This window comes from Gadus chalcogrammus, chromosome 14 (genome assembly GCF_026213295.1).
Source record: "Gadus chalcogrammus isolate NIFS_2021 chromosome 14, NIFS_Gcha_1.0, whole genome shotgun sequence".
In the NCBI taxonomy this organism is placed as follows: Eukaryota; Metazoa; Chordata; class Actinopteri; order Gadiformes; family Gadidae; genus Gadus; species Gadus chalcogrammus.
In genome coordinates, this window is record NC_079425.1 from 8,505,313 (window position 1) to 8,531,085 (window position 25,773).

Genomic DNA, 25,773 nt, shown 5'->3' on the forward strand with positions numbered 1-25,773 from the left:
ACTGCCAACATGTGAAAGTTGATAAGCCTTCAAATAAACACCCAATGAACATTAAAGCAGTACAATATTCCTATCAAAAAGTTAAGATTCCTACACTGTCCAACACGTAAATGGTTGACTAAACCAGTTATAACAAGGCGTTTCATGATATCAAATGAGCAATGTGGCGTTTTCAGTTAAATTATCTTGTTAAATTAGACTATATGTTGCTTTAGTTGACAAAGCTAAACATGTCACATTTGTCTGTACCAATACTGCAACCTAGTGGAAACTCATAAATAACACACATTTATATTGACCGTCAATCATGATATTGTGCAGGAGGTGAAAATAAATAGAGAACGTGGTTTGATTTTTCCCCTTTTTATTTGGAGAAAGTTTACCTTAAAAAAAAAAAGATTCCACTGAACATCACGAGTCAGAAAACAGCAGTGTGCGAGAAACAAAAACCAAATAAACCCCATGGAATTAAAAGCTTTGTACAGTATATGGTCATGTTTTCAAAAATAAAAACTGTTAAAAAACAACAAAGCAACAAAAACGCACAAGTCTGAGTGAGTGAGTGAGTGTGAGTTTTCATGGCTGTACAACAACAGAGTCAACAGACAGTAACGTATACCGTCACACGCATACGAAACAGAACAGGACGTGGAAGATTGCCCTCTGGGACCACGAGTTGAGTGGTCCCAGAGGACCACTCAACTCCGTTTTAGGGCCGTTTTATTTTAACATTCGTGCCAGCGTTCACCGTCTGTAAAGTGTGGTGTTGTCGGCTTCCTCGGTTTAGCGTTTTGTTTCGTCTATCGAATCCTCTTCTGCTGGCGCGAGCGGTAGATGTCGTGCACGGGCGGGGCCACGGCTCCCTTGTCATCCTCTTCGTCCGAGTCCGCGTTGGGTCTCTTCAGGGACTTGCCGCCGCCCGCGTGGTTCTCCATGGCTCCGTTGCCCTCGCCTCCTGCCGCGTCCGGCAGCCTGCCCGTGATCAGCTCCACCGCCGCGTCCACCGCTGCAGGGGTAGAGGGTTAGAGGTGAGCCACCATGATTATACAGGTGACGTATTATACCACCAGCTGTGAGTGTGATTAGCCGTTACAAGCCGTTTTGAAAATCAGCCTCTTCTGACATCATAGGTGTGTGTGTGTACACCTAGACGTATGACGGACAGATGAGCAACGTTTGCTACAGTCCACTGGGTAGGCTGGTAGACAGCACACATCTAGGTGGGCACGCCCACTTGTGACGTCACAAGAGGCCAATTTTCAAAGCAGCTTGTTACATTTAAAACAACAACCAAGTGAGCGGGAGAATAAAGGACATAAAGAGGATAACTTACTCTCAGGAAGTGTGCATCTCCTGAAGGTCTCCATGACTTCATCCACTTGGACGAAGGGACCCTGCGGCGAAACAAGTAGACTCATCAACGATACAATACAACATATGTTGACCCGCTTCCTTATCTCGTTGAGCCACCACCTTAGAGGGAGCCTAAAAGGATCATTGGGTGATTTTTCAACCTGGATCCTATTTTCGCCCATCATTTTGGGTCCAAGTGAATTATGTTGACAACAATCTTTGCACTCGGTCCAGTATTGAACAAGGCGCTGCAGCCGTAATGTGCAATAAAGGGCTGTAACGTAATCCTTTGGGGGCAATAGCGCCTCGTCAATGTAGGACCTCTAAAAGTGCTTGTTTTTGCCAATGACTGAATCGGATTATATTCTATAAAATTTGAGAACATTTTTTTTTGCTTGATTTGGTTTCGTTTGTTTATGTTGAGAATTTTCGCTGGTAAATGTTCCTATGTCATTACAGTCTCAATCCACCTTCAGCCAAATCTTTAAGGTAAACCCAAGGTACACATTCTGTCGTCCCACCCAACAAAGCTTTTCCTGCAAGGGTCTCTAGTGTTTCATCATGAAAACCAGACTCAAAAGAGAGATCAAGCGAAAGCAAAGAAAAAAGTTGAATTACTCTAAGGATCCTTTCCATAATGTCAGACAATTATAACAAATGCAGCCAGTTTTCGCGGATTATGACTGCAGACTTTTTGTTGCAATACTGGACCAGTTTCCAAACTGCTTGTCCGCATTAGTCTTTTGGACCAAGACGATGGGGGGGGGGGGGGCAAAAAGGTACTGGGTTGAATAATCCCCAGGTCGTCCTTTAACAAAGCGCTGGCTTTACGAAAGACCTGGCTGGCAAAGTGTCAAACTCACAGAGAAGCAGCTGGGTGGAGGCAGGAGCTTCATGAGGAGCACAGCCGCCGGAGGAACGGGGAACACCCCTCCTGGGACAGGGTGCAGCCCCGGAGCTGCGGAGAAGAAGATCAGAGGAGCTTAAAATAAAAAAGATCAGTTTTCAATGGAAGGGAATCAAGGTGGACTTTGTGGGGCGACATGATCAGAATACAATTTGACATGCTCCGTAGTGTTGTGATTGAGCGTCGTGCACTATGCTAATGACTAGGCGGCTCGTCGGCTTACTGCCGACGAGCCGCCGATGAGCTGACCGGGGCAACAAGAACAATAGGAATTTATCCCCGACATGCAGAAAGGACTTTCACTGTGAGGATGTATTTCCCCTTTTCAACAACTTTAGGGGGGTGGATAGAGAAGGGGTTACGTACGGGTGAGGTGCCTGGGCTGGAAGGGGATCATCTGATTGGTGTCGGGCTTGGGGTACTCAGGTTTGCGATCCGCCTCGTCCTTCTGGGCGGGCGTCGAGGGGGTCACCACCGCCTCCTGGAGCAGCGCTGCGTATTTCGCACGGGACACGTCCTTGGGGAGGAAGCAAGCGTTATTAACACACGGTCATCGAAAAAAAGCCGGCACCTGCAGTCGAAGACGCAGGAGAACTTCTCTGGATGCGTCGGTCGCAGCCTGGCTCTTTTGCACACCTTGTATCCCAGGGCTTTGAGTTCACTGCCGGAGCAAGGATAGAGGTCCATGAACTTGTAGCGGTCGACCAGCAAGGCCGTCTCTTTGCCCTCGTACTCGTCCTTGAAGGCTGTGAAACGCCTGCGCTCCACCTTCAGAATACTGGCCAGGTCTCCGATGTTGCTCTCGAAGGCCAGGAAGCGAGCCCAGATCTCTCTGGAAGGGAAGCGACGGACAACGAAGAGCGGGGACGTCACGATCAACACATGGTGTTCACACAGGAACATTGGATTTACATTTCCCAGGAAATTAATGAGAAAATAAAAAATCCTACCCTGATTTCTCGGGTGACATGCTTCCTGAGGTGAGCACTCTTTCAAACAGAACCCGAGTGTTGTTGTCCTCTAGAAGGGAAAGTCACACAGAATAACAAGTCAAACACAAACAGGGACAAAATGCTGAGCCCTCTTTCTACAACAGGGTCATTGGGGGAAAGTGCTGCAATGCCAACAGAACCTACCGTTGAGATGGGAGAGATAATCGATATAGGCAAGAATGTACTCCGGGATGTCACCGTATTTCTTCAGACCAAGTTCAAATATCTTGAAGGCCACAGATTTATCCTTTAATGGATGACACAAGATAAAAACACAGATTAACACAGAGTCACAGAGAATACCATAAAACGCAACGACTGCAAGGCCGCATGCGAGCGGGGACTTTTTGACTGCTTTGCGGCAGAATGTCCCTTCGGACTTCCCAGTCGCTTCTTCACCTTGCTACAGTAGTACTCCATGAGGGCCGCGGTCACGTAGACGTGGTGCCTCGTGCGGAGGTCCTCCCGGGCCTTCTTGAAGATGGTCCGGCCCATCTTGATGCCCTCCGCCCTCCTGGCGAACTTCATGTACTGGATGTACACCAGCGTGGGGTCGATGTCCTCGATGCCCAGCAGGCGGTTGTAGATGCTGTGGACCTTCTCGTGTTTCATGCGACTCTGATGGGCGAGAACACGTCAACGTGAGCAAAGTGAGAGGGACGGTCTGTGTCTACGTGCTCTGACATCCGGGCGGTCGCCGACACCCACCTCCTCGTAGTCGGCGAAGGAGAAGTACAGCAGCATGTTCTTCTTGAGCAGGGTGCCGATGGCTCGCTCGTAGATGTTGGCCGCCTCGTCGCTGAACAGCTTGGCGTTGTTCATGTCCTACGGAGTCAATCGCAGAGTCAAATCTTGAATGGCAAAAAACGGGCAATTTCTTTTGTCCAAACAACCCCATAATAGATAAAGGGTTGGCGATTGGCCCGACATGGGCTAGGTCTGCTGGACATCTGTCAGAACAAGAGGAGGGGGGAGGGGTGCATCTACCGCTCGCGCCAGCAGAAGAGGATTCGATAGACGAAACAAAACGCTAAACCGAGGAAGCCGACAACACCACACTTTACAGACTGAGCAGATAAAAGCTTTGGTGGTGGTCTCTCACCCCTTTCTCTGCGAGCAGTTTGCTGGACTGCTCCAGGTACTGGGCGGCCTCGTACCAGACGTCAGGGTGGTGGCCCAGCACCAGAAGGCACTGCTCATAGGCAAACATCACTGCATGAGGGGAACAGGAGAACAATCAGAGGACCACATCTATCGAGACCGACCGTTGTAATACCCTCGTGTTGGATAACATCCTGGTGGCTTTTTTTATAGAACGAAATGACAATATCTATCATTATCTTTGCAGATGTACCTACTGTTCCAATCTATTCTTTGTATTTATGCACACACACTTATCAACCATTTAGCAGGCAATGTTAAACAACGCAACCTGCCCTTTATAGACTGGACATTTGGGTTTGAACACGGAGCCTTTTGGTGGTCATTACGCTACCCTGCCCTTTGTCACATCAACCAGAGGCTGGACCGCAGATGGGGCTGGCAGCGGGCCAATCACCTCTCTTTGTGATGAGGGTCTGGTCTTCTGTGCGCAGCGGGTTGCTCTTCTCCCACTGGATGTACTTCTTCCACATCTCCACCTGCTGCGCCTCCTGTGGAGAGTTCTGAGGGGGCACAGAGGGAGCGTTCCGATCCAGCCCCTTCATCACGGTCTCGTATTCCTGGAGGATACACAGCCGTTGATGTTACAACAATGGACGACGGCGGAGACGATGCAGCTACAGCAGATCGGTCACGGGACTGCATTCCGGTTGCGTTGGAGGTCCAACTGCTACACCTCACCTTTGCCACCCTCCTGGCGTTCATGTAGTCCCTGCTGCGATCCTCAATCATCTTCTTGGCCAGGTGTATGTTGATGCCCTGGTTATAAAGCACAAAAGGTCAGAGGTCATTTTGATTCAGGCCACTGCCCATAATCCATCCGAGGCTCTAGTAATATGTTTGGATATCGGTTCAGGCCGAGCTGCGGGTCGAGAAAGCCTGAATGCGCGAGTGTGTGTGCGTGTCCCTCACCTCCTCATATTTGCTGTAATCCCTCCAGAGCTGCTCGATGTTTATCATGGGATTGACACAGCCCCTCTGGTACACGCGCCGCACCGCTGTGATCCTCTGGTTTTCCGCATATGAACCCACCGCCTCGCTGTAAACACATAAACAACGTTAACCATGGCTGGAATTCGAAAACGTATGATGGGGCCCACTGAGCAATGAAAAATGCCAAGTGAACATTCGAGAGATTACACAGAAAATATGTTTTCTCTAAATGTACTTACACTCCTTTGAGGAAGTTGATATAGTCCACCCATATCTGTAGGAGAAGGTCATTGTTTACCAGTTAGTCAATTATTTGGACTTGCCAGTATCTTTTTACGATACATGCACCACATTAATGCACAGGTAGGGGTCATCATCATGGTCAAGGATGCCTAGTTAGTGTGGACATTGGGGTTTAAAGCCAGAACTTTTAGGCTGGGATTCAAACACCCTACTAACTAGACTGAAAATTCTTCAACAACGTGCACCATTAGGTCATAGTTCTTAGCAAAAGATTCTTACCTGGTAGGACATGATTTCCATGCCAATTTTATCAAGGGCAAAGTCATATGCTTGGGCCATCTTCTCCCTAGAGCAAACCAAACAAAGTACCATGTTATAAATATTATTGAATATCGGTTGAAGGGGCCTTCCTTCCTACACCATGAAACGGAGCAGCAGCTGGGACCCTCACTTGTAGCTTGGCAGCTTTCCTTTGGTTTCCCGTACATAGGCCAGGTAGCACTTCCAAAGATCGATGTGCAGGACTTTCATCAGACATCTCTGAAACAGCTGGAGAGCGGAGAAACGGAACACGTACAAGAGACTTACACCATGAGAAGGGATCGTTGTGTTTATGTTCGATGACTTCATGTGACAGAATGTATAATTTATCAACAGCATTATAATTTCTCCTTTGCCCACGCTTTGACTGCAGGAACTGATACCCTAAAGGAAAACACACCCCTTGATTAATTGGTTTTCCCCTATCCATTAATAAAGGTTATATTGCAATTGCGAAAATGTAATTTGTATAAATAGCTACCGTCGGTAGACCGTAGGCTTTGATATATTTCAGTCATTACAAAACTGAAATTAATACAATTTCTATCTTCGGTTTTTAATGTAAAATGATACAATTAGAGCTAAGGCTACATTATGTTTATCATATGGATACATTTGTCTGACCATTTTGAATTCCATTGTTTAAGCAAACGTGCAACTTAATATGTTGTCATATTTGTGTGTATAGAAGTAGGCCCACTTGTATATAAAATGTTTTTTTAAATAATTCTGGATTAAAACATTTCATGCAGGTTTTGCCATTCGTGTAAGATAATGCAAGTGATCCAACAGATCCAGTCAAAATACAGGACGTTTATTCTCAATGATTCCAACACATGGAAAGAAATAACAATCGACTCCATTCATAATAGTGCAATTAAAGTACAGGTTATTTATACAGCTACTATTGAAATCAAACAAACTTGAGTTTGGTTTAATTATTTTTGTACATGGTTGATTTGCATAGGAAAATTTGATTAGATGGATGCAGTGATTGAAGAAAAGGAAAAGCAATCATTGTGACCTAGGCGTCATGGGATTTAAAATGACGGTTGATTGACTTACCTTTTCTACCTTGTCATAGTTTTTTGCCTTGATCTGCAAATAAGAGTGTAGATGTAATGTTAATTCAGCCAGTCTCTCCAGAAATCATGGATCATAATGTACACATGCAAGTCACCACTTGTAAACACAAACAAACCCTCTAAGATCAACAAAGTGAATTTCACACAAGAATGACAAGCTACAATTTCAAGTTCAGGGTTTATTATATTTGGTAGTTATTGCACAATGCCCACAAACATACCCGTAAACCCTAGCTCATAAAAACAAAAATGTAATAAAAACAGGGAACGAGGAAAGAAAATAAATATTATGCCTCCTTATGATAAAGCATGTACAAAACGCTATTCCAGCTGCTAGTTCAGAGGTAACTGCTAAAATGAGGTTGAACTCAGAACAACATGGTGGCCTTGATCTAGGATAATAAAATCTGGCCAGCTCCGGAACATAAATACTTCTGCATAAATACACTACTTCCGTCTTCTGCAGTCGACGCAAAAATGGGTTTAGCCAGAACCATCAACTTGTATCACAATGTGCCAAAATCTGCCAACAAGCCACTAACCTAGTCAAACCAAATGAGCTGAAAATGAAACATTGTAATTAAAAAAAGTTAGGCGTGAAGGCAAACCAATATTACACAAATTGCAAGTTATGAACCCAAGATTGATGACTCATGGTGGAAAGACCATAACAGCCGGCAGGAGCAGCCCATCCACATTAGTTTGATTCCCTTTACAAAATTAAATGGAAATATATCAGAACTGGAGCATTAATAATATGCCAGTTACATCTGAATGTCTGGAAACGGCATTTGACAGATCTGCAACTGTTCTTTGAATAGTTGCAGTCATTCTAATGCTGACAACCCCCTCTACAGTGATCAGGATAAACACTCAAAAAGGCCGCATATAAAATCATAGCTGGAAAGCAAGGTTACTAGAATGCTGTGTGTATAACATTCACAGGTAAGGAAAAAGCCCTCCATATCACGGTAAAAGCATTTTGATAAGCAAATCTCAATCACCAAATGAATCTATCAAAAAATATTAAAATGCATTGTAGCTGCTTTTGATTTGGTTGGGAATGCTAGCTTCAACTAGGAAATGACTAAATGTGACCCAGTTTGTCATGTGCCTGCACAAGGCCAGTCTATTTCACAGCAGCGCATCTAGGTGAAAGAACAGCAGCCAAGCAGAAGGGATAGACCAGGAGAGGAAACGTATGTCAAATGGATGTGTGTCAAATCAATGAAACAGCCAATGTAGTATAACTTAATTAAAAAAAAGACAAAGATGCAATAATTCACAATGCACGTTTTTCTATTGTCATTTTTCTTTTCGTATTTTATTACATAGTATGTTCTTAAAATCATCCTCTTGACATGGTAGCACTAAACCGCCTTGCAGAAACAAGAGCCATAAGCGGTGGCACTGAAAAACAAACTGGGTTAGAATAAAACCCCAAACCACAACAGAAGGAAACGGAAGAATGTAGAGTCACTAACCACCCAAACAGAGAACGCAATTGCTTGGGGGAAAATCTATCCATTCAGTTATTTTTAAATCAACTGTTTGTCTGTTCTGCAATACTCCAAATGACCCTGCAAAAAAAATGGCTGCTTGAAAATAGCTAAAAATAGATGATCCCTCTCTCGCACTCATACGGCAGTGATTGGATGCAAAATACTGTAGTATAAAATTTGAATGGCTCTACCAAGATGAGAAATTGTTGGGACTTCCCTATAAGTAATGACAAGTTCAACAACTCTTTCTTGTGGCATGGAGGAAGGCATAACAAACTTGGATCATCACCATTAGGGGTTGAGGAAGGATAGTGGAAGAAAGTAATCCGAAAATATATATCCCATGGGCCATTTAGAATACCTCATTAAGAAACAATGAGTTCACCTCACCAGGCATCTTAAGAAGAATTGTTGAGAATTACTTTGCATGTTGACACACCCACCCAATTCCCCCTGGGGTGTAGGTGCAAGGATTTGCCCAATGTATGTTGTATTAACCCAAAGTAACCGAACAAACAGAGCAATAGAAGCAGCCCACCAAGAAATCTGATAGATGGGGCAAACCATAGGGGGAAAAAAAAAATCCTTTTGGATTATCCTACCTTTAAAATCATCCAGCCTTTTAAAAACTAACCTCAAACATGTTAAAGAAAATTGAAATTGCCAAAAGAAAAAAAAGGAGTGGTTATATGCCTTGCTCTGTGTAGGAGTTGGATTATTTTAATAATTATGGGGAGCCTAACTCAATGGGTTAGTTTCTCATAATTTAAGTTAAAAGGGGCATGACCGTAACATAGCCAAACATACTTACCAAAATGCAATTACCCTATTAAGTCACATATTTTTAGTCACAATATTGGAACGTATACAGGTTAACAATTCCTTCTTTTTCTTTTATATTCCGATTTGGTTTGGGTAACAATTTGCATAGCCTGGACCAGGGTGTGGCTACCACTGAATAGTAATTTAAATGAACACATCCTACTCGTCATTTGTTCTGGTCTCTTGAGCAAACTATTTGAAATCTGTGTCGTACCATATAAAAAAATAAACTGAAGGGCTTCATGATGGGACTTAAAATGTTTGCATTGAATCCAGCGAACTATAAAAACTGATCGCCTTATAGCTGCTGCTGCTGCTACATGAAATCAAAAAATATTATAGTTTAGGGAAAGATGTAGGCTGGTAAATGGTTAATTCTTCAAAGGGGGATTACTCAAGGGGTGGGATAAACATGTTGGTCACACAACACCTGCCGTTTTATAATGTATTTGTTTAAAACAAAAATGACTCCAAAGAAATGACACAGGAGGCAATAAATTGACACGACAAGTGAATAAAAGGCTAATGCACTCCAATACCATTAAAATTATTTTAATACCGTTGCAGATCAAACATGCAACAAATGCATTTTACCCCATTTGAAAACGGCGCATAATGTATTACTATATTTGAATTCTGGAAACAAAAGCAGTATTTTCTGAAAAAGAAAATGTTGGAGCCACCCATTTTTATAGCCACAATCCTTAAATTAATTGTAATGCTCATATTAGTCACTCTTAACACATCACAGCTAGTAAGTGTACCAGTTAATAAGCAAAATAAATTACCTTATTCCATTAGTAAATCAAGATCTTATATCAATTTAAGAATTGTGGCTTTAAATACCTTCTTATTTACGTGTGAAAGTCACATTGTTGATCATGTCAGAATACCAAGCCATCCACACAAAGTTGTAAAAATAAAAGTGTATTAACCTCTGCTTCAATGAATAGCTTCCAGAATCTGCCAGAACTGGGGAACTGGGTGACAAGTCGCTCATATGTCTTCCTGGCTTTATCTATGGGCTGGTTCTACAGGAGGAAAGTGTATTGACATTGGAACTAGGTTAAACTTACCCAATCACTCGGAGGTGGAATAGATGCAATGTTAAAACACTTCATCACCATGACAATTTATAGCACCCTTTTTCCCCTCCCACCCGCCCCAAAACCAAATGAATTAAACCCGGGAGTGCAACCCTGTGTCACTAAACCTGTGCTTCTCGAATCAGAATGCTCCATGCGTCAAGGTCATATGGGTTTTCTTCCAACTTCTTCTCTGCCTTCTTCACCTTCTCCGGAACATAGTCTCCTGCTCCCTGCAAGAGAAAATGGAAAGAGAGATTATGTTTTTTGTTGGTACCAAACTAGGGCCAAGCACGCTCTGATTGGAGTGTTTGGTCGTTGCAGCCAATTCCGTCTGTGGCCCAACTAGTCTTTAAACAAGGCTGCAAAAACAATCCTATAGTTAGGCCAAGTACTAGGATTACAGGGGACGGCCTAATGACCGGACCCTGTGGATTGCAGCGCGACAGCCATGCAAATTTCAACATGCTTCTTTGAGACAATAGGCTTCATCATGGGACTGCAATCTGGTCAATCTTTAAATTAGTGTTACAACGTAGATGGTACGATGAGTCTGACTTTAACAGGTCTTCCAGGGCCCACATTACACTTGCAGCCATGTCCATGAAAGAGTGAAAATGACCCGACATACAGATCAATGGTTAAATACGAAAAGGGCATGGGAACAAGATGCCGAGTGGCTGTTAAATATGCTCACGTTACTTTATTTGCTATACATCCAGCCTTGCCGAATCATCATTAGTTACACCGAAGATGTTGAGGGACAGTCAGTCCCGTTATTGGTTTACATTTCGACGGAAGGGTTCGACATATACAACCAGGGTTAGACCCCGTGAATAATTGCCAAATCGCAAACATTGTGTTGCATAGAAAGTAACATTAACTATTCATCGATGAGAAAAACAATTGAGATTGACATTTCGACTTTGATTGAAGGGTACAAATGATCCATCAAGTGTTTACTACCACCAGCAAATATGAACAATGTGTGTTGTTTGCTTGTACGCTAGCAATACGGAGGCCTCGTTGACTGCAGTGCAAGCGAGGCACTAGCATGGCTAAGCTAAGTCATGCTAGCCTTAGAGTTGATCAAGAGTAAGGAACTGAACGTTTGTATACGACATACCTGATCAGCTGCTCCTTCGGCGGACATGGCTGAGTCTATGATCTAATATAATGGCAACTTGATTCAAACACAATATACAAGGCTTTACGAAATGTTTAAAACTGTAGCATAGCTCAAAACGGGCACAAGTCAGTTGCCCGCAGAGCGCGCCTGGTCGTCCTCTCAAAATGGCGTAGTCTGGGCTTCCTTTTACCATGGATGTGTCCAAGTGATTTATTATAAGAAGGTTATTATAACAACCACATAGTCACAGCATGTTGCCTGAATCCCATTAAAATAAAAACAATAAATAAAGGCATTTTTTATTCAATTGTTATCAATTATTATAACCAAGCCAACTTGTTGATAAATGTGGAGGCGTAAATAGTCGGACATTCTTAGTAAAATGATACAAAAGTGTCACTCTTCGCAATAGTTATTAACATTGAGTTAATTTGCTGTGTAGGATTTAGCCATGTAGACTTTAAAACTGCGGAAATAGAAAAAGCATGTTTATCTAGAATGATGAACTTAAAAACTAAATTTATTAATTATTGAAATGCGATTATTATCATATTATCCTAGTCCGTCAAATACAAATTACCAGATTTTTGGAATTTGTATTTAATTGTCAATACACAGTTTACATAAATACTCATTTACTCTTATCTGTCAACAGAGGGAGACAAATGATACCGTCATCCGCCGTGATTTGCGTTTGCGCTTGTGTTGTTAAGACTAAAGCAACAGACCATGAAGGAGAGTTTATCTTACACCTAATACTGCTGTTAATACAAATAGCCTAGAAGTACTAATAATAAACCGAAAAATATTATTTATTCTAATAATGATGAGAAAATGTTGTTGGGCTATTGTTTTGCTGTATGAAATTAATACAATTAGGATGATCCTGAAGGTGCCAACAACTGGACTTCGGGGGACTGCGCAGGTGACAAATAGCCAACATATCATTCAAATATTTAAAGAATTTCGAAAGCTAGTTTGGTGCAGATGTTGTGAAACATGGTGAATGGCGAGCCTTCGGGGTGTCTTTGGATGCAAGGATCATAACCATGTCAGTAGGTCTATAAGTAGGCCTAACGCATGTGTGAAATGGATCTTTGCCTTTTCTCAGACCCTAAATGCTGGCCAAGGTAACATAATGGTGCATAGGTTTGGCATTCCTAGCATTGATAATGCTATAAACGGGTGGGTTCACGTGAATCCACCAGTTGCCATGCAAGCTGACCAAAGCAAGTGGAACTCTGGCGGTTGGCTCAGCAAATGTCAACAAACAGTTGTCTGCAGAAAGATTAGGTTACTGCTGACCACTGTTATTGGTCTTCTCAGACACTGGGGGATTATGGTTGCCTTTATGTGAGCTGGGTGACAACAGACTTTCAGGCCCAATCAAACATTTTTTTTTCCTACAGGCTACCATCTCTGTTGATAAAAATAACATAATTCGCACTTCGTCATTTGTTCGAAGCATCAATATTTCCCATTTTTGTTCTTAAATATATATTTATAGGGTCAGTGTTTAATGCGTTGTTGTATTTCTGTGATGTTTTGGTTACAAATTCTGAGCCACAAAAGCAATTCAAACACCCATAGCCTACACTGCATTGAATGAATGTATTTCCTTATTCTATTATTATAATATCCATTTTTCCTTTAGAACGCTCTAACTTGACCCTCGTCACTCATTATGTAGCCTCGATTTACAATCTCTCTGTAAATTAGGATACATTGTTTTTACTTTAAATAAAACCGAAACTCTGATTTATGTATTTTTATATTCCTAGACAAACTGTTGTAATCGAAATGTAATCTGTATTTTCTACTGTTTGATATAGAAATGTAGGCTTTGAAAGCACGATTACTCCTCTATTCGATTGCTCTGGTCTGCCCTATGCCGTCAAAGAATCACAAACACTTCGCACGCAGTCGCGAGAGAAAAGGGACATGTTGGAAACTGACAGACCCGCGTAACCGTTCGTTTGGGGGGTGCCGCACACCCTTTCAGAGATGGGCTACTTTGCCCTAAGACGCATGAAAATGAACTGAAGAGTGAAGCTATAATCTGGGCAATGTGTGGTTTGAATGGACATTCATATGTATGAGTTATTTGAAGTTTAAAATGTGGGCGATGGTGGTGTTATCGAGAGCCAGCTCTCCCTTCCCTTCGTCTAGGACAAGATGGCAGCAATGCAGGCACACTGTGCATGGTATGGCTTCATAAGTCCATAACATGTTCAGAAAAGACCTGGATTATACCCATTGTGACTCTATGTGAAGGTGAGTTTGAAACAAATGTTTTTAAGGATAAGGCTAATCAAGGTTTAATGGAAGCTCTACTGTAAAGTTGTCACAAAGTTGGCTGCTGCACAACGTTAGCTTGATAAGATTACAACTGGACATTGCATTTCGTTATGTGAGTTGAGATAACTTTGTTTCAAATAACCACTTCCTCTTCTTTCTGTCTGGAAGGTATTTCTAAAAGAAAAATAATAATAAAAACATGTTTAAAGTCGTGAACGGTTGTATTCTGAACTGGTAGTTAGTTGTCTATCACCTGACTGAGTTATGTTATAAGAACAATAATAGCAGCACATTGTTATTAGGCTATTATATCAGGACAATTTTTACAACATTAACGATATATACGATTATAATTTACTCTCATAATTCATTTGATCCATGCATCTCAATAGATCACATGAAAACGCTGGAATTGTAATTAAACATCCTAGCACATGTTATAAAGATACGACACAGTTTTGCGTTGTTGTACTTCTTGTACATTGATATGCGTCATGTTACAAATGGGAAGATCTTAAGTCGTTGTTATGGAGAGGCGAATATAATCCTTGACTCTCTGTATGAATAATAAGTGAGCTGGGGCTCATCTTCTACTTGACAATAACAGTAACTTACGTCCGCTATCGTCACAGCTATTCCGTGAATTGATCCGCTTAACTTCCAAATGTCTAATGTTCACCCAAAGAGGCATTCTCTAAAACGATACTTTTCACGATACTTCCAGTGGTCCTAGTTGTATCGTTTTAATGTTTTAAGCGACTCTCACGTATCTAACACTGTTGCTTAAAAAAAGTAACACAAACTCCACAGTTAAGCCTTGCATTAATTACTCGTTTTAAGGACTGTACCAATTCATCAAAGTACGAAAGTACAAGTTGTTGTAATGTGGTTGGGCTTTTGTTTATTTTCGTCCTATCCAAATTAATACCTTGAGGGTAGCGTTTGTTGGGTTTGTTTTCACATGAGAGAGGTAATGGAATGGTGTCTATTTCGGAGGATTGTTTGAGTGAGGCCCTCTCCCATCTGTTCAACACGTGTTATATGATAAACCTCAACATCGCCACAAAAAGTCTTAATTTCTATGCTTGACAGATCAACCGAAGCCGAAGCCAGAATAGATTTAACAAGTTTAGTAGAGCAACGTTCATTTATTTTTTATTTAGAATGCATGAAGTGTATTTCAAATGTACAATATACCAGTTTTAAGGTCATTTTTTATTTAGTTTATTTTACGATTTGATTGTTGATTATTCAACAGTAAGGCAATTCAATACCGATAGGATAATTTTCCACATATAGCATCTTTTATTGAGGGTTCAGCAGAACCGTAGCTATCCTAAAGCATATAACATATGGTTAGTACTTGGCCACTCGATATATCCTACCAGGTATGCCTTGCCGTGAGTGAAGCCCTTCGAAATCAGAGATGTGTCATAAGTTCACTGTGAATACATGTAGTCACATGTATATACATATACCCTATGCAATTATAGACACTGAAACAATGCAACTATTGCATGTTAGAGCTAATGGCCGTGGCTAAAAGTTAATGGAGAACAAATGTAATTCTGTATTGCTTCACTTACAGACTGTCCGGGCCAACTGCGCAGCATTACATTGTTATAACATTAGACAGTGTAGACACGCATTTAAGTGCTTAAGGTTAAAGGAAGGAGACAGACAATGTTGGATACAAGAACCTTAGAATTATTTATTTGAGTGAACTGAGCAAATGAGTTAGTGTGCATTTATTGGGAGTACCCCGAAACACAAAACTCTCCCTGCATCACAACGAACTAATGATTAACTAAATTCGAGGCAAATTCATTTTACATAACTGGAAGGACTGGAAGTTCTGTAATTGGACTAGCCAACTGTTGTATTGCTTCTCCCTGACATTTTCTAAAGGGAACAGAATGTCAAAAAATATATTACCCAAGCTCACTTTCATTTTTGTTTTGGCTTTTTATAGGAAGAGTCCACACATGTACCATTTTCCGTCATTTTCTTTGAAGAGAGTGCGGTTTGGGGTATCCTCAAGCATACTGAGCAGTTCATTTTCTTCCTGTTATTCAATGATCCCATCATTCAGTGGTGATGAAATGGTGTGCCCTTAATTCCACTGCCGACACAGTTGAGAGAAGCATAGTTTTCGTTTCTTCTTTTTTAATGACATAGCATTTGTTCATTGTCAACAGGTGTCCCTTTTGTTTATTTTTCTCTCAGTTTAGTCGTGAGGTGCTCAGGGTGAAAGGGCAACCACGTGCAATTACTTAGCAGCTCAAGGCTGTTGGGTAAAAAAAAAAGGCCTTCAGCTTAGAAGGACGAAACATAATACCACAGGAGGAGCCTGAGGCCCCCCCTAGAGGAGTATCAAGCATCAGGTAGTAATAATGTCATGGTCTAACTGATAACAGCTGCCATTTGTCAGCCTTTTCATTAAGTAACAGGTTCTACACTCTGTAAATATATTGAATCACCAAACCGCCTTCTAAACAATGAAATGAATATTGTGCACCTTTTAGGCAGTCTCCTAATCCCCACATCATGCTCAGCACATGCTGTGCTGTTTGTTAGTCAACATCAACATTATCACTTGAGCTAGTGGGAATAACAATGAAAGAAACTAGGACATCTAGATGGGTGCTTATTTATTGTTTGAATAAACAAAATGGTTATCCTACTAGCCATTAACATGCATTAAGAGTTATTGTATAAGAATAATTTAATCGGTTTAACAATACATCCTTCAGGTTTATTTAACAAAGTGCAAAATTCCAACCGTAAGACATATTGTCTTTGTATGACATTTTAACTTCGTGACAATGTTTGCGCCAAGGTTGCAACTGTGGGTTGTGTTGATGACATTACTGATTGGTTTTACCAAGCAGAGGTTTAGATGCAGTACTGTGAATCTACCTGTCTGCTGCATTAAGTGTTCATAATCAAAGTGAGGCCCGGTAAACTCTCCTCTAGTAATGCATGAGGCTAACATGCAGAGAAAGGCCAGTGCTTGTGTGAAGACCATTAATTCCATGCTTTGCTGATGAGTGGGTTTAATTAGTGGAAGACCTACCCTTATCAACATCAGTGAAGAAAAAGGGTGCTACTTATTGTTCATGGGCCCCGAGGGATATCGAAGATTCTGAGTTGACTGTTAAATCAAGGAATTATAATAATAAAGTCTGTACAATGGTATGCATTGTTTGGAGCAACTCTCAAAGGTACACATATTTCCTGGCATTACTGGACTACTTTATGCTACTACAAGCACATTTTCTTTTGATGCAACATGAATATATATGGGGACAGTTTGCAGCAGGCCAAACAAGTAGCTCATAGCCTGTTCTGTTTACTGCCCTGTAAGAAAAAGCTGCCTTTTCTCACTGAACACACTATATGCAACAGCATAACATCATAAAATTAGTTAGTTTTTTATTCTTAACCCGAGCTCAGTGTTCGACAAACTCAGAGGTATTCAATAGCTTGCTTTTTGTCCTTAATTTAATCTATTGCCCTCCCTTTTAATAAACTTTTGCAATGTAATTAGTGGAGATATACAGTACTACGGATTTGCACAAACCATCAATCATAGTCTTAAGTGTTCAAAATTAGAGATCCCTAGGAGTCTCTCTGTGTTCTAGTTTGAGGCTTGCTTTGTTTCTAAATATAGTAATCTGGATGTAGTGTTGATTAAAGTGGTAAAAACCTTTGGGAGGAGATGCTTTAATGTCATTGAATGCTCCTCAAATTAAGAAGTAGTAGGTATTGGGTGCCAGGCTTCGGCAGGGTTGCTGACTACAGCCTGAAGCTTTCAAATCCAAATGGCATTCCTATCCTTCCTTTCCTTCTGTCTTTTTTCCCCCTGTAAGTGAACAGGCAGGTAATCATGATACAAAATGTTTTGATACAGAGGGAACCAACCCCGTTAGTCAGGGTAACCAGGTTGCGGTCGTAATTGCACAGCTGAGGAATTAGCATAGGCCTACTTATCGCATTTCGCATGGCTACAGGTAACCGGGTTACGGTAGCAGGTTGGAGAAGGGACAGGCGGACTATGTTTTGGACGGATATTCAGGCTCTGTAATAAAACATGAACCTGTTCCCATTGTAGAACACATATTTATCTTTTTATTTTTCTAACTTAACCTCAGCTTGATGAGAGTGATACAATGGATCTATAGTTGTTGACTAATTTAGTTGGGCTGATAAACAAACACTAACGATTGCATACAAAACAAGACTTGTTATTTTTGGCCATATTGGCCATCTCTTCATCATGCTTTCTTCTCTTTCTTTTTTTGTTTTGTCTAGAGCTCTGGAGTGGGATGCATTGGAACATTGGAGGAAATAAACGTAAAAGGTCAATTTTTTGATTGTTTCAAAGTTTGTAGGAGTTGTTAAAAAAAGAAACTTTAGCACGAAACCTGAGCAGGGCCATTTGACATCCTAAAGTGATTAAAAAGTGCAGTTAACATTTGTGAGGCACTCGAAGATAAATCTACCTTGTCGGTATTATCTTGAGATTTTACTGACGGTGTTGTTATATTCTTCACAGGTATGGCCTCACAAGTTTTGGTCTACCCACCACACATTTATCAAACCCAGACAAGTGCCTTTTGCAGTGTGAAGAAACTCAAAGTCGAGCCGAGCAGCTGTGTTTACCATGAGAGGGCCCACCCGTGGACTTATCTGAACGGCAGATCCATCGGCATCGCACAAGCAACCAAACAAGCCCGCTCACTCGTGAGCCGAGAGCCGGCGGTGAACGCCAGAGTGCGTGGTGGACAACAGCACCCGGTGCAGACAGTGGTGGTACGCGGAGTAAAGAGGAAGCCGGCCGGTGAGAAGGAGGGGAAAGGCCCAGCCGAGGCTCAATTGCCCCAGGACGCAGACTTTGTCCCGTCGCAGGGTCAGCGGACACAACAGACAGAAACAGGAAGGGTGGGCAGCAGTGGAGCAGCAGGGGCAGGAGGAGGAGGAGGAGGAGGGGGAAGGGGAGAGGGCTGCCGAGAAGGCGGAGGCGGGGGCGACGTGGAGGAGGAAGGTGACGGGGAAGACGAGGACGGTGGAGGTTTGAACACAGCGGATAGCTTCCAGCGATGGGGGTTGAAACGTAAAAGTGAGGAGCTAGGGAAGCAAGGGAGCGCCATGCAGATAGTGGAGGAACTGTCTATGTTACCTGCCATGTTGCAAACAACGAATGTCGGGAATGCAGCCGGGCCTACGGCTGCAGCAGTTGGCGGGGCAGGGGCGGGGGTGCCCACAAAGCAGGTCGGCGGGGCAGGCGCAAGTGGAGGGGATGGGGACTACCAGTTGGTAAAGCATGAAGTCCTGTGTTCCATGAAGAACACCTACGAGGTGCTGGATTTCCTGGGCCGGGGCACATTTGGTCAGGTGGTTAAGTGCTGGAAGAGGGGCACGGGTGAGGTGGTAGCGGTGAAAATCCTCAAGAACCACCCGTCGTACGCGCGGCAGGGCCAAATTGAGGTGGGAATTCTAGCCCGTCTCAGTGGGGAGAACGCAGACGAGCACAACCTGGTGCGAGCCTTTGAATGCTTCCAACACCGCAGCCACACCTGCCTGGTGTTTGAGATGCTGGAGCAGAACCTGTACGATTTCCTGAAGCAAAATAAGTTCAGCCCTCTACCCCTGAAAGTGATCCGGCCTGTGCTGCAGCAGGTTGCAACCGCCCTGAGAAAACTGAAGAGTATGGGCCTGATCCACGCGGACCTCAAGCCCGAGAACATAATGTTGGTGGACCCTGTGAGGCAGCCTTACAGGGTGAAGGTGATCGACTTCGGCTCGGCCAGCCATGTGTCCAAAGCGGTGTGCTCCACGTACCTCCAGTCCCGCTACTATAGGTGAGTTGGGGAAACTTTGGATACGAGGGGTTACGGGTGAAGTTCATTTTAGGTTTTACTCATGTGTTGTGACTAATGAGTAAAGCAGAGTTGTATATGTCCTACCAAGGCAGAGCAAGGAAGTCCCACGCCGCACAACATCCTGCCCCCTGTAGTAGCCCAATACCATCTGTGGCTCCTAAAACATTGACCCCTGCAGTGTTTGCTGACAGGGAATACACTGTTTGTGTTCCTGCAGCTTGGGAACGGATACCAATGGTCAAAAACATACTTTGACACAATGACTAAAGTCCATGACTGCTGGTAATGAATCAAACAAAGCACAGCCTTGAGAAATGCCCATGGTTTTGTCATTTAGCCATCCTAATTTGCAGTAGAATTACATTATTCCATTACCAATGTACTAGATGTAATGCAGGACCACGGAATCTTATTTTTACTTGGCCGAATTTCTTGGATGAGCGTATGGAAAATTGTGATTTATGATATGGAAAAACTGATCTAGTTTATAAGAAAATAGGCCTGCAGAACTCTAAACCGTTATGCAAGAGGAAGAAGCGACCCAGTTCAGTCTCTGGTTTGTCTCTGCAGAGCAGGGCTGAATGTGAGGTGAGCACGATGTGAAGCAGTCTTTACAGTCTAGTGCTCAAATGGTCTCCATAGATGACTTACCGCCTTTGCTGTTGTTCTGTAGCCATCCTCATTAAGAAGTAAATGACTTCAAGACAGTCTTATCATTGGGAGGAACGCATACTCCCCCTCTCTTAAGCAAGGAAGGTCATGTATATTTTTGTTGCACAGTATACAAGATGAAAATGTGAAATTCTAATGTGATTCATGTATCTGTTACTGGCTACAGTCACCAGCACCACTGTAAAAGTTTAGTAAAGACCCCCTTGTCGGGGGTTGGGTCAAAGTAATTTAAACAATTCTTAATCGTAAAACAATTCATTCACAAATGTCCAAGCTCCAATTGTACACCTGCCACCAGCCAATGAGATATACATTTCACCAATTTGCAGGAAAATGTCAACATTACCGGTCATTATTGCTTGAGTGTTTGATTTTTCCAATCTGCCAGGTAAAATACTAAATTTGACATAAACTTATTTTGGACCATTACAAAATGTCAATCATAATGAAGAAAAACATGAAAATCTTGTTGTTTAATATTGTGTTAGATGCCGGATCTTGTTGGCTATAGTACAAAATAATTTGCACCAGAATGTACTGTATACACAGCAGTGGCTGCCTGCTCTCAGGTCCCCAGGCCTCATCCTGCAGTTTCAAAGGTTAGCTTTGGTCATGCTGAAGGCTTAATTTAATGTGCGTCATCCAATTCCAATCCTGTGCCCCATGTCATCAGTAGCGGATGGAGAAAACACAGTCACTCACTCACACACTCACACACTCACTCACTCAAACAAACACACAGAGTGCCCTTTCTTTGATTACATTAGTAACCTATTTTGGTTATTAGGATTTGAATCTATATATTTTTAGACTTTAGATGTACAGTTCAGTCTGTTGTGGCAGGTCATTTGACTACATTTGAATTAGTCCTCATAGTGGACTAGTAAAGCCCTGTGTGGTGACGGAAACACAAATAGGCAGGTTGGATGCCGATCTCTGTTATTTCAGAGATTGAGACTCTGAGACTTCCTGTTTTGACAGTTGAGGTTAGCGTTCTAAAAAATTCACCCAAAACAATCCTGTTTTCCGTGCGTTCGACTTCAGGTACACTTTAGCTGCTATCTTTGGCTGCTTAGATTTTTACTAAAACGTGAGGTCAGACTCGGAGAGCAATGTATAACAGACCGTCTCTCTTCTGAATAACACGCACACATTCAGGACAAGCTAAACACCGTGGTCTGCATTCCTCTTCTGGTAAATGTACTATATTTCAGGAAGTGGCTCAAAATAGCTCTGTAGTCCTCTGCCGTACAGGAAGTCAGCTGTGCAGCTGCCTTGACTCTCAGCTCTGTCTACTACTGGTGGGGAAAGGTGTTCATTCTCAAAGGCTTGAAATCAAATTTCTTTGAATCATTTACAACACTTTGTGTCTTTCCCCCTTAAGCGAAATGATAACACGGCCTGGCTACAATTCATTCCGATTCTGGACTGGATTTAATTTGAATGTGGCCATCATTGAACTCCACGTTTCTTTTGACCCATATAACCACAATGAATGAAACACTATGTAACAAAATGTTAAATCGGTTAATCCTGTACAAAGTTGTAAATGTAGTATTATATGTAGCCTATACAGAGAAGGGCATTTATGAAGCCTCAAAATGCAGTTATGTTTGGAATGACCCAGTGCCTTACCGGGTAAAGCCCGTACCCTTAAGGCTCACTTAGTCGCTGGGTCGCTTACGGAAGCGACCCGGGTTTGATTCCTGGCCATGATGATTTACTGCATGTCCTCCCCTCACTCTCCCCTTCCTGTCTAACTCTCACTGTGTATGAATAAAGCATTTAAATGCTAAAATGAATCATAAAACAAAAGAATTGCATACATGGAAATATATTATATATTATTATATATTTTTTTTTTCATTGTTGTCTGTTCAGAAGGGGCATTTCTATCAAATACATTTGCAGAGGATCTTGTTGCTTTCGTTCTTTTGTCAACTTCTAGCAATAATATAGATGCCAGTTTGCCGAGAAGCACCCAAACAAACTGTGAGGGTGCAGTCACAGTGGGTGATGGGGTGCTTAAAATAGCTAATGGGAAGAGAGCCAATGTGGTTTGACTTCTATAGATGGTGAAACGAACGGGCGTCCAGAATGAAATGAGTGAAATGCTAGAGAGCTCTCACTTACTGATTCAAGGTCAACCGGTTCCAGCGTCAGCTGTTTTGCTTGTTTTATTTTGTGTGGGGTGGACACTGTGTGCTGTGCACCCACCACATCAACCTACTCTCCCTGTAGTTCCTCTGTCGTCCACTGATGCCCAGGAACTGTCTGGAGGCAGACATGTATTGTTGTATGCTTGACCGCCTTTGATGAAAACCGTTTCTTTGATCAATCCAGATGAGCTAGTTTTGAGGTTAAATCTGGACTATTTGTATTTGACATGTGGCTTAAAACAGAGGGATTGTGTCATTCCTATCCAATAATGGGTAGGAATCATAAAACTGTTAAAGTCCCACCTTAAATTTACCATTTAGTCATTTAACAGACACTTTTACTTGACATAAACCCAGTCAAAATATTTAAAAAGCATGTCAGAACCTGGTCCAAAATTGTGTTAACTAACCACCCTTTTTGATTCAAGATGGTTAAACAATTGAATGTATTCTAAGCATTCTTTGTTTGTGTGCTGCATATTCAGACACTATTATTGTGCAAACTAATAGAATATAAACTGGACCCTTAACATCCTTTTACAATTAATTTGTACAACCACCTTGTGTGTTTCACACATAATGGTATGATTTATAGTGACAGACTGTACACCGGTGGGCCTGGAATTTGTTGCTTTCTTTTTGCGTCGTCAGAATGTGGATTCCTCTGAAGGACTTTAGGCTCAAACTGGTGTGGAATCCAACAGCGCAGATATTTGCGTTTCATTTAGAAGTAGAAACTCAATGAAATTTCTTGCCCATATTTTTTTTCCATATGTATCATTCCACTGAAGTGCCCATAAATCCAGAGCTAGGACTTCACTGTTGTGTTGAACCTTCTCTGTGCTCCAATGAATAATTCAGAATTTAATGAGGGTGCATAGAATTACAGTCCCTCAAAGACTTCCAGAAAGGCCAGCGGTTTTGTAATTTCTTCTGTCATCAACATAACTTTTGAACACTTTCTAGACTTAGATCCCAGCCTTGAATGTTAAATATAGAGATAATTTCTTTGCTTCTCGTATTCTTCATCTGTTTTAGCGATAGTGAAAATGATTCCTGGCTACCCTGATGTCAAACCATTTAATATCACATTTTACCTGCATTTGACTGTGCAACTTTATATGCTTATCTCAGCAGTGCCAGTGGTTGGGACACAATTGAGATTTATGATAGGTGATGCCACATTATTTAAGCTTTGGTGTTCCCATGGGTAACCTTAACTCTGTTCATGCTGACTTGTATTTGTATAACATTGAATTGATCCATGAAAGGCAATCGGCCATGAATACAAAGTAGGTTTTCATCAATACCACAAGACGTATAAAAGTGCACAGGACCCTATGGTATACTAGCATACCGTGATGTAGACTTTGATGTTTGACTGTTTATTAGGATGAAGAAAAGTCACTTTTCGTCTTAACTTGTAACCAAAGGCAAACCTATAATTGAGTTGTTGATGGGATTTTCCAATTAAATCTGCTTTCGCCTTTTTTACATTGAAACTAAAGACCAAATGTGCATTTTATGGAGTCCCTCTGTTATTGTACAATTGCCTTACATAACTCGAGATAGCCTGGAGCTCCAATGAATTCATGTCTTCAATAGCTGAGAAGTGCAATCATAAACAGGCACATCATTTTTTATGTTTAGTCACCACTGTCAGGCCCAAATTAATGGTTAGTTAAAAAAAAAAAATATTCCCTATCGCAAAGAAAACACATTTTATCTTCTCCGACATAGGGGATATCCCTGACCCTGCCTCCTGTGTGATGTCAGCACAGTGAAGGACAGTTATTTTCCTTTAAGGTTGAAGGTTTCTTTAGTGACCTCTACATCCCCTGCCTGTTCTGGTATCTAGCCATGCATTATGTTTGTGTTTGTTCCGTGGACATTTAGCAGCCTTCCTTCTTGGCCTCTGTCGGGATGAGAGACCGATGGGCATAGCAGGGAGGAAGGGAACCAGCTGTTGTAGTGAAGAAACAGGCGGTTGAACTCTGTGACTGGGGAAAGTCTTGATGCTATTGGGTAACGACAACCCACAAGGGAGTCGCAAAAATGTGCTAGAGGCTCTGAGGCCAAAACAATGATGCTTCCTCTTGGAATTTCAGGGGAACGGCAGATCCATCTAGTGTTGCCGCGTAGTCTAGGCTTCATTTGTTATTCAATTACATTTTCAGTTCTGGGTTGGCCCTGGCCGCAATACCTGTTGCAATGCAATGGTCCCACACTGGAGCTGCTCCAGTTGTGTACTTAGTTTTGGTTCATCACCAATGTTGTGATTCCCCAAAAGTACCTATTGCTAATCTAGATACCTTAGCCTCCGAGCCATGAAAGCTAGTTATTCTTTTCTCTGTTTCATATTTACTGAAGGTGGTTTCTTGATAGGCTTGGTGATATGGAATTTTCTGGAGTATGTCATTTCAATTCAACCATGGTTGGACTTCCCCTGTACAGATGTGGCCAGTTCTCATTTTGTACACGTCACGTACACATTTATTCCTAACCGTTGAACCGCATAAAGGCATCACATTACAGACAAAATACCCCTAATGCTCGACTGGTGAATAATACTAAATCATGTCCTTATCTCTCTTGATTTCTGACTTTGTCAACAGGTTTTTAATTTAAGTACTGGTCAAGGCTGGACAGCCGTGGATGTTTTGGTTTTGCTATTGTTTTGGATTGTGTATTGTTGGAGTGCTTATTGTGTTATCTGCACGTTCAAATCTAGGAACTTCCCAGTTGTGTTTTGAGTAGAAAGCCAGTCCGTTTCTCGTCATTATGTAAAAACCCTTCGTACTCTCACCCCCCCCCCCAAAATACTTAATTTCCTTCAATCATGTATCTGAATGGTTTCATCTAATGAAGATGCCACTCTGGGCCCTATTTAAACGGCCTGAAACTGAAAAAAGTGAGAAGCAAGTAGCTTTGTGGGCGGGTCTATGGCGATGTTGCTATTTCACCAGCGGATAAATGACTAAAAAGGGTTGGCCTGAAGTAGCCTAATTACCCGTAGGTGTGGTTTGAGTGAAAGGTGCAATAAACCAATGAGAGTGCTATCTCCCATCTATCCTCTTTAAGAGCCATGAGCGCATTTGAATCTGAAGAGTTGATATTTTGACATCGCGTTTGCAATCACCGATGAGGCAGATGCATGACCGCATGAATTTTAAACTCAAATGGCTCAGTTTATGGGTAAATAATATGGATAATTGATAATTCACAC

General features: G+C 42.0%; 2 protein-coding genes across 5 annotated transcripts in view; one reads left to right on the forward strand and one right to left on the reverse strand.

The window, feature by feature from the left end:
• Positions 1-355: 355 nt before the first annotated feature.
• Positions 356-11,719, reverse strand: cstf3 (cleavage stimulation factor, 3' pre-RNA, subunit 3). The gene is made up of 20 exons (XM_056607110.1): positions 11,531-11,719; positions 10,533-10,637; positions 10,255-10,350; positions 6,976-7,008; positions 6,041-6,138; positions 5,869-5,935; positions 5,586-5,620; positions 5,326-5,452; positions 5,095-5,172; positions 4,811-4,973; positions 4,355-4,464; positions 3,961-4,077; positions 3,652-3,870; positions 3,397-3,499; positions 3,211-3,280; positions 2,897-3,092; positions 2,627-2,777; positions 2,217-2,311; positions 1,334-1,394; positions 356-1,006 (listed from the first exon to the last, which is right to left on the reverse strand). The coding sequence occupies exons 1-20, from the start codon at positions 11,555-11,557 to the stop codon at positions 801-803; spliced, it is 2,157 nt and encodes a 718-aa protein (XP_056463085.1). The 5' UTR covers positions 11,558-11,719; the 3' UTR covers positions 356-800.
• A 1,692-nt stretch (positions 11,720-13,411) lies between these two features.
• Positions 13,412-25,773, forward strand: part of hipk3b (homeodomain interacting protein kinase 3b) — a 32,457-nt gene continuing 20,095 nt past the window's right edge. For 2 of the 4 annotated variants that reach the window (XM_056608589.1, XM_056608591.1), the window contains exons 1-3: positions 13,414-13,807; positions 18,146-18,194; positions 18,390-19,695. In XM_056608589.1, the coding sequence (XP_056464564.1) occupies positions 18,392-19,695 (1,304 nt within the window). In that variant the 5' untranslated portion in view covers positions 13,414-13,807; positions 18,146-18,194; positions 18,390-18,391. Of the gene's footprint in view, positions 13,808-18,145; positions 18,195-18,389; positions 19,696-25,773 lie in introns of all 4 variants that reach the window. The other 2 variants (XM_056608590.1, XM_056608592.1) reach the window with 2 other exon arrangements.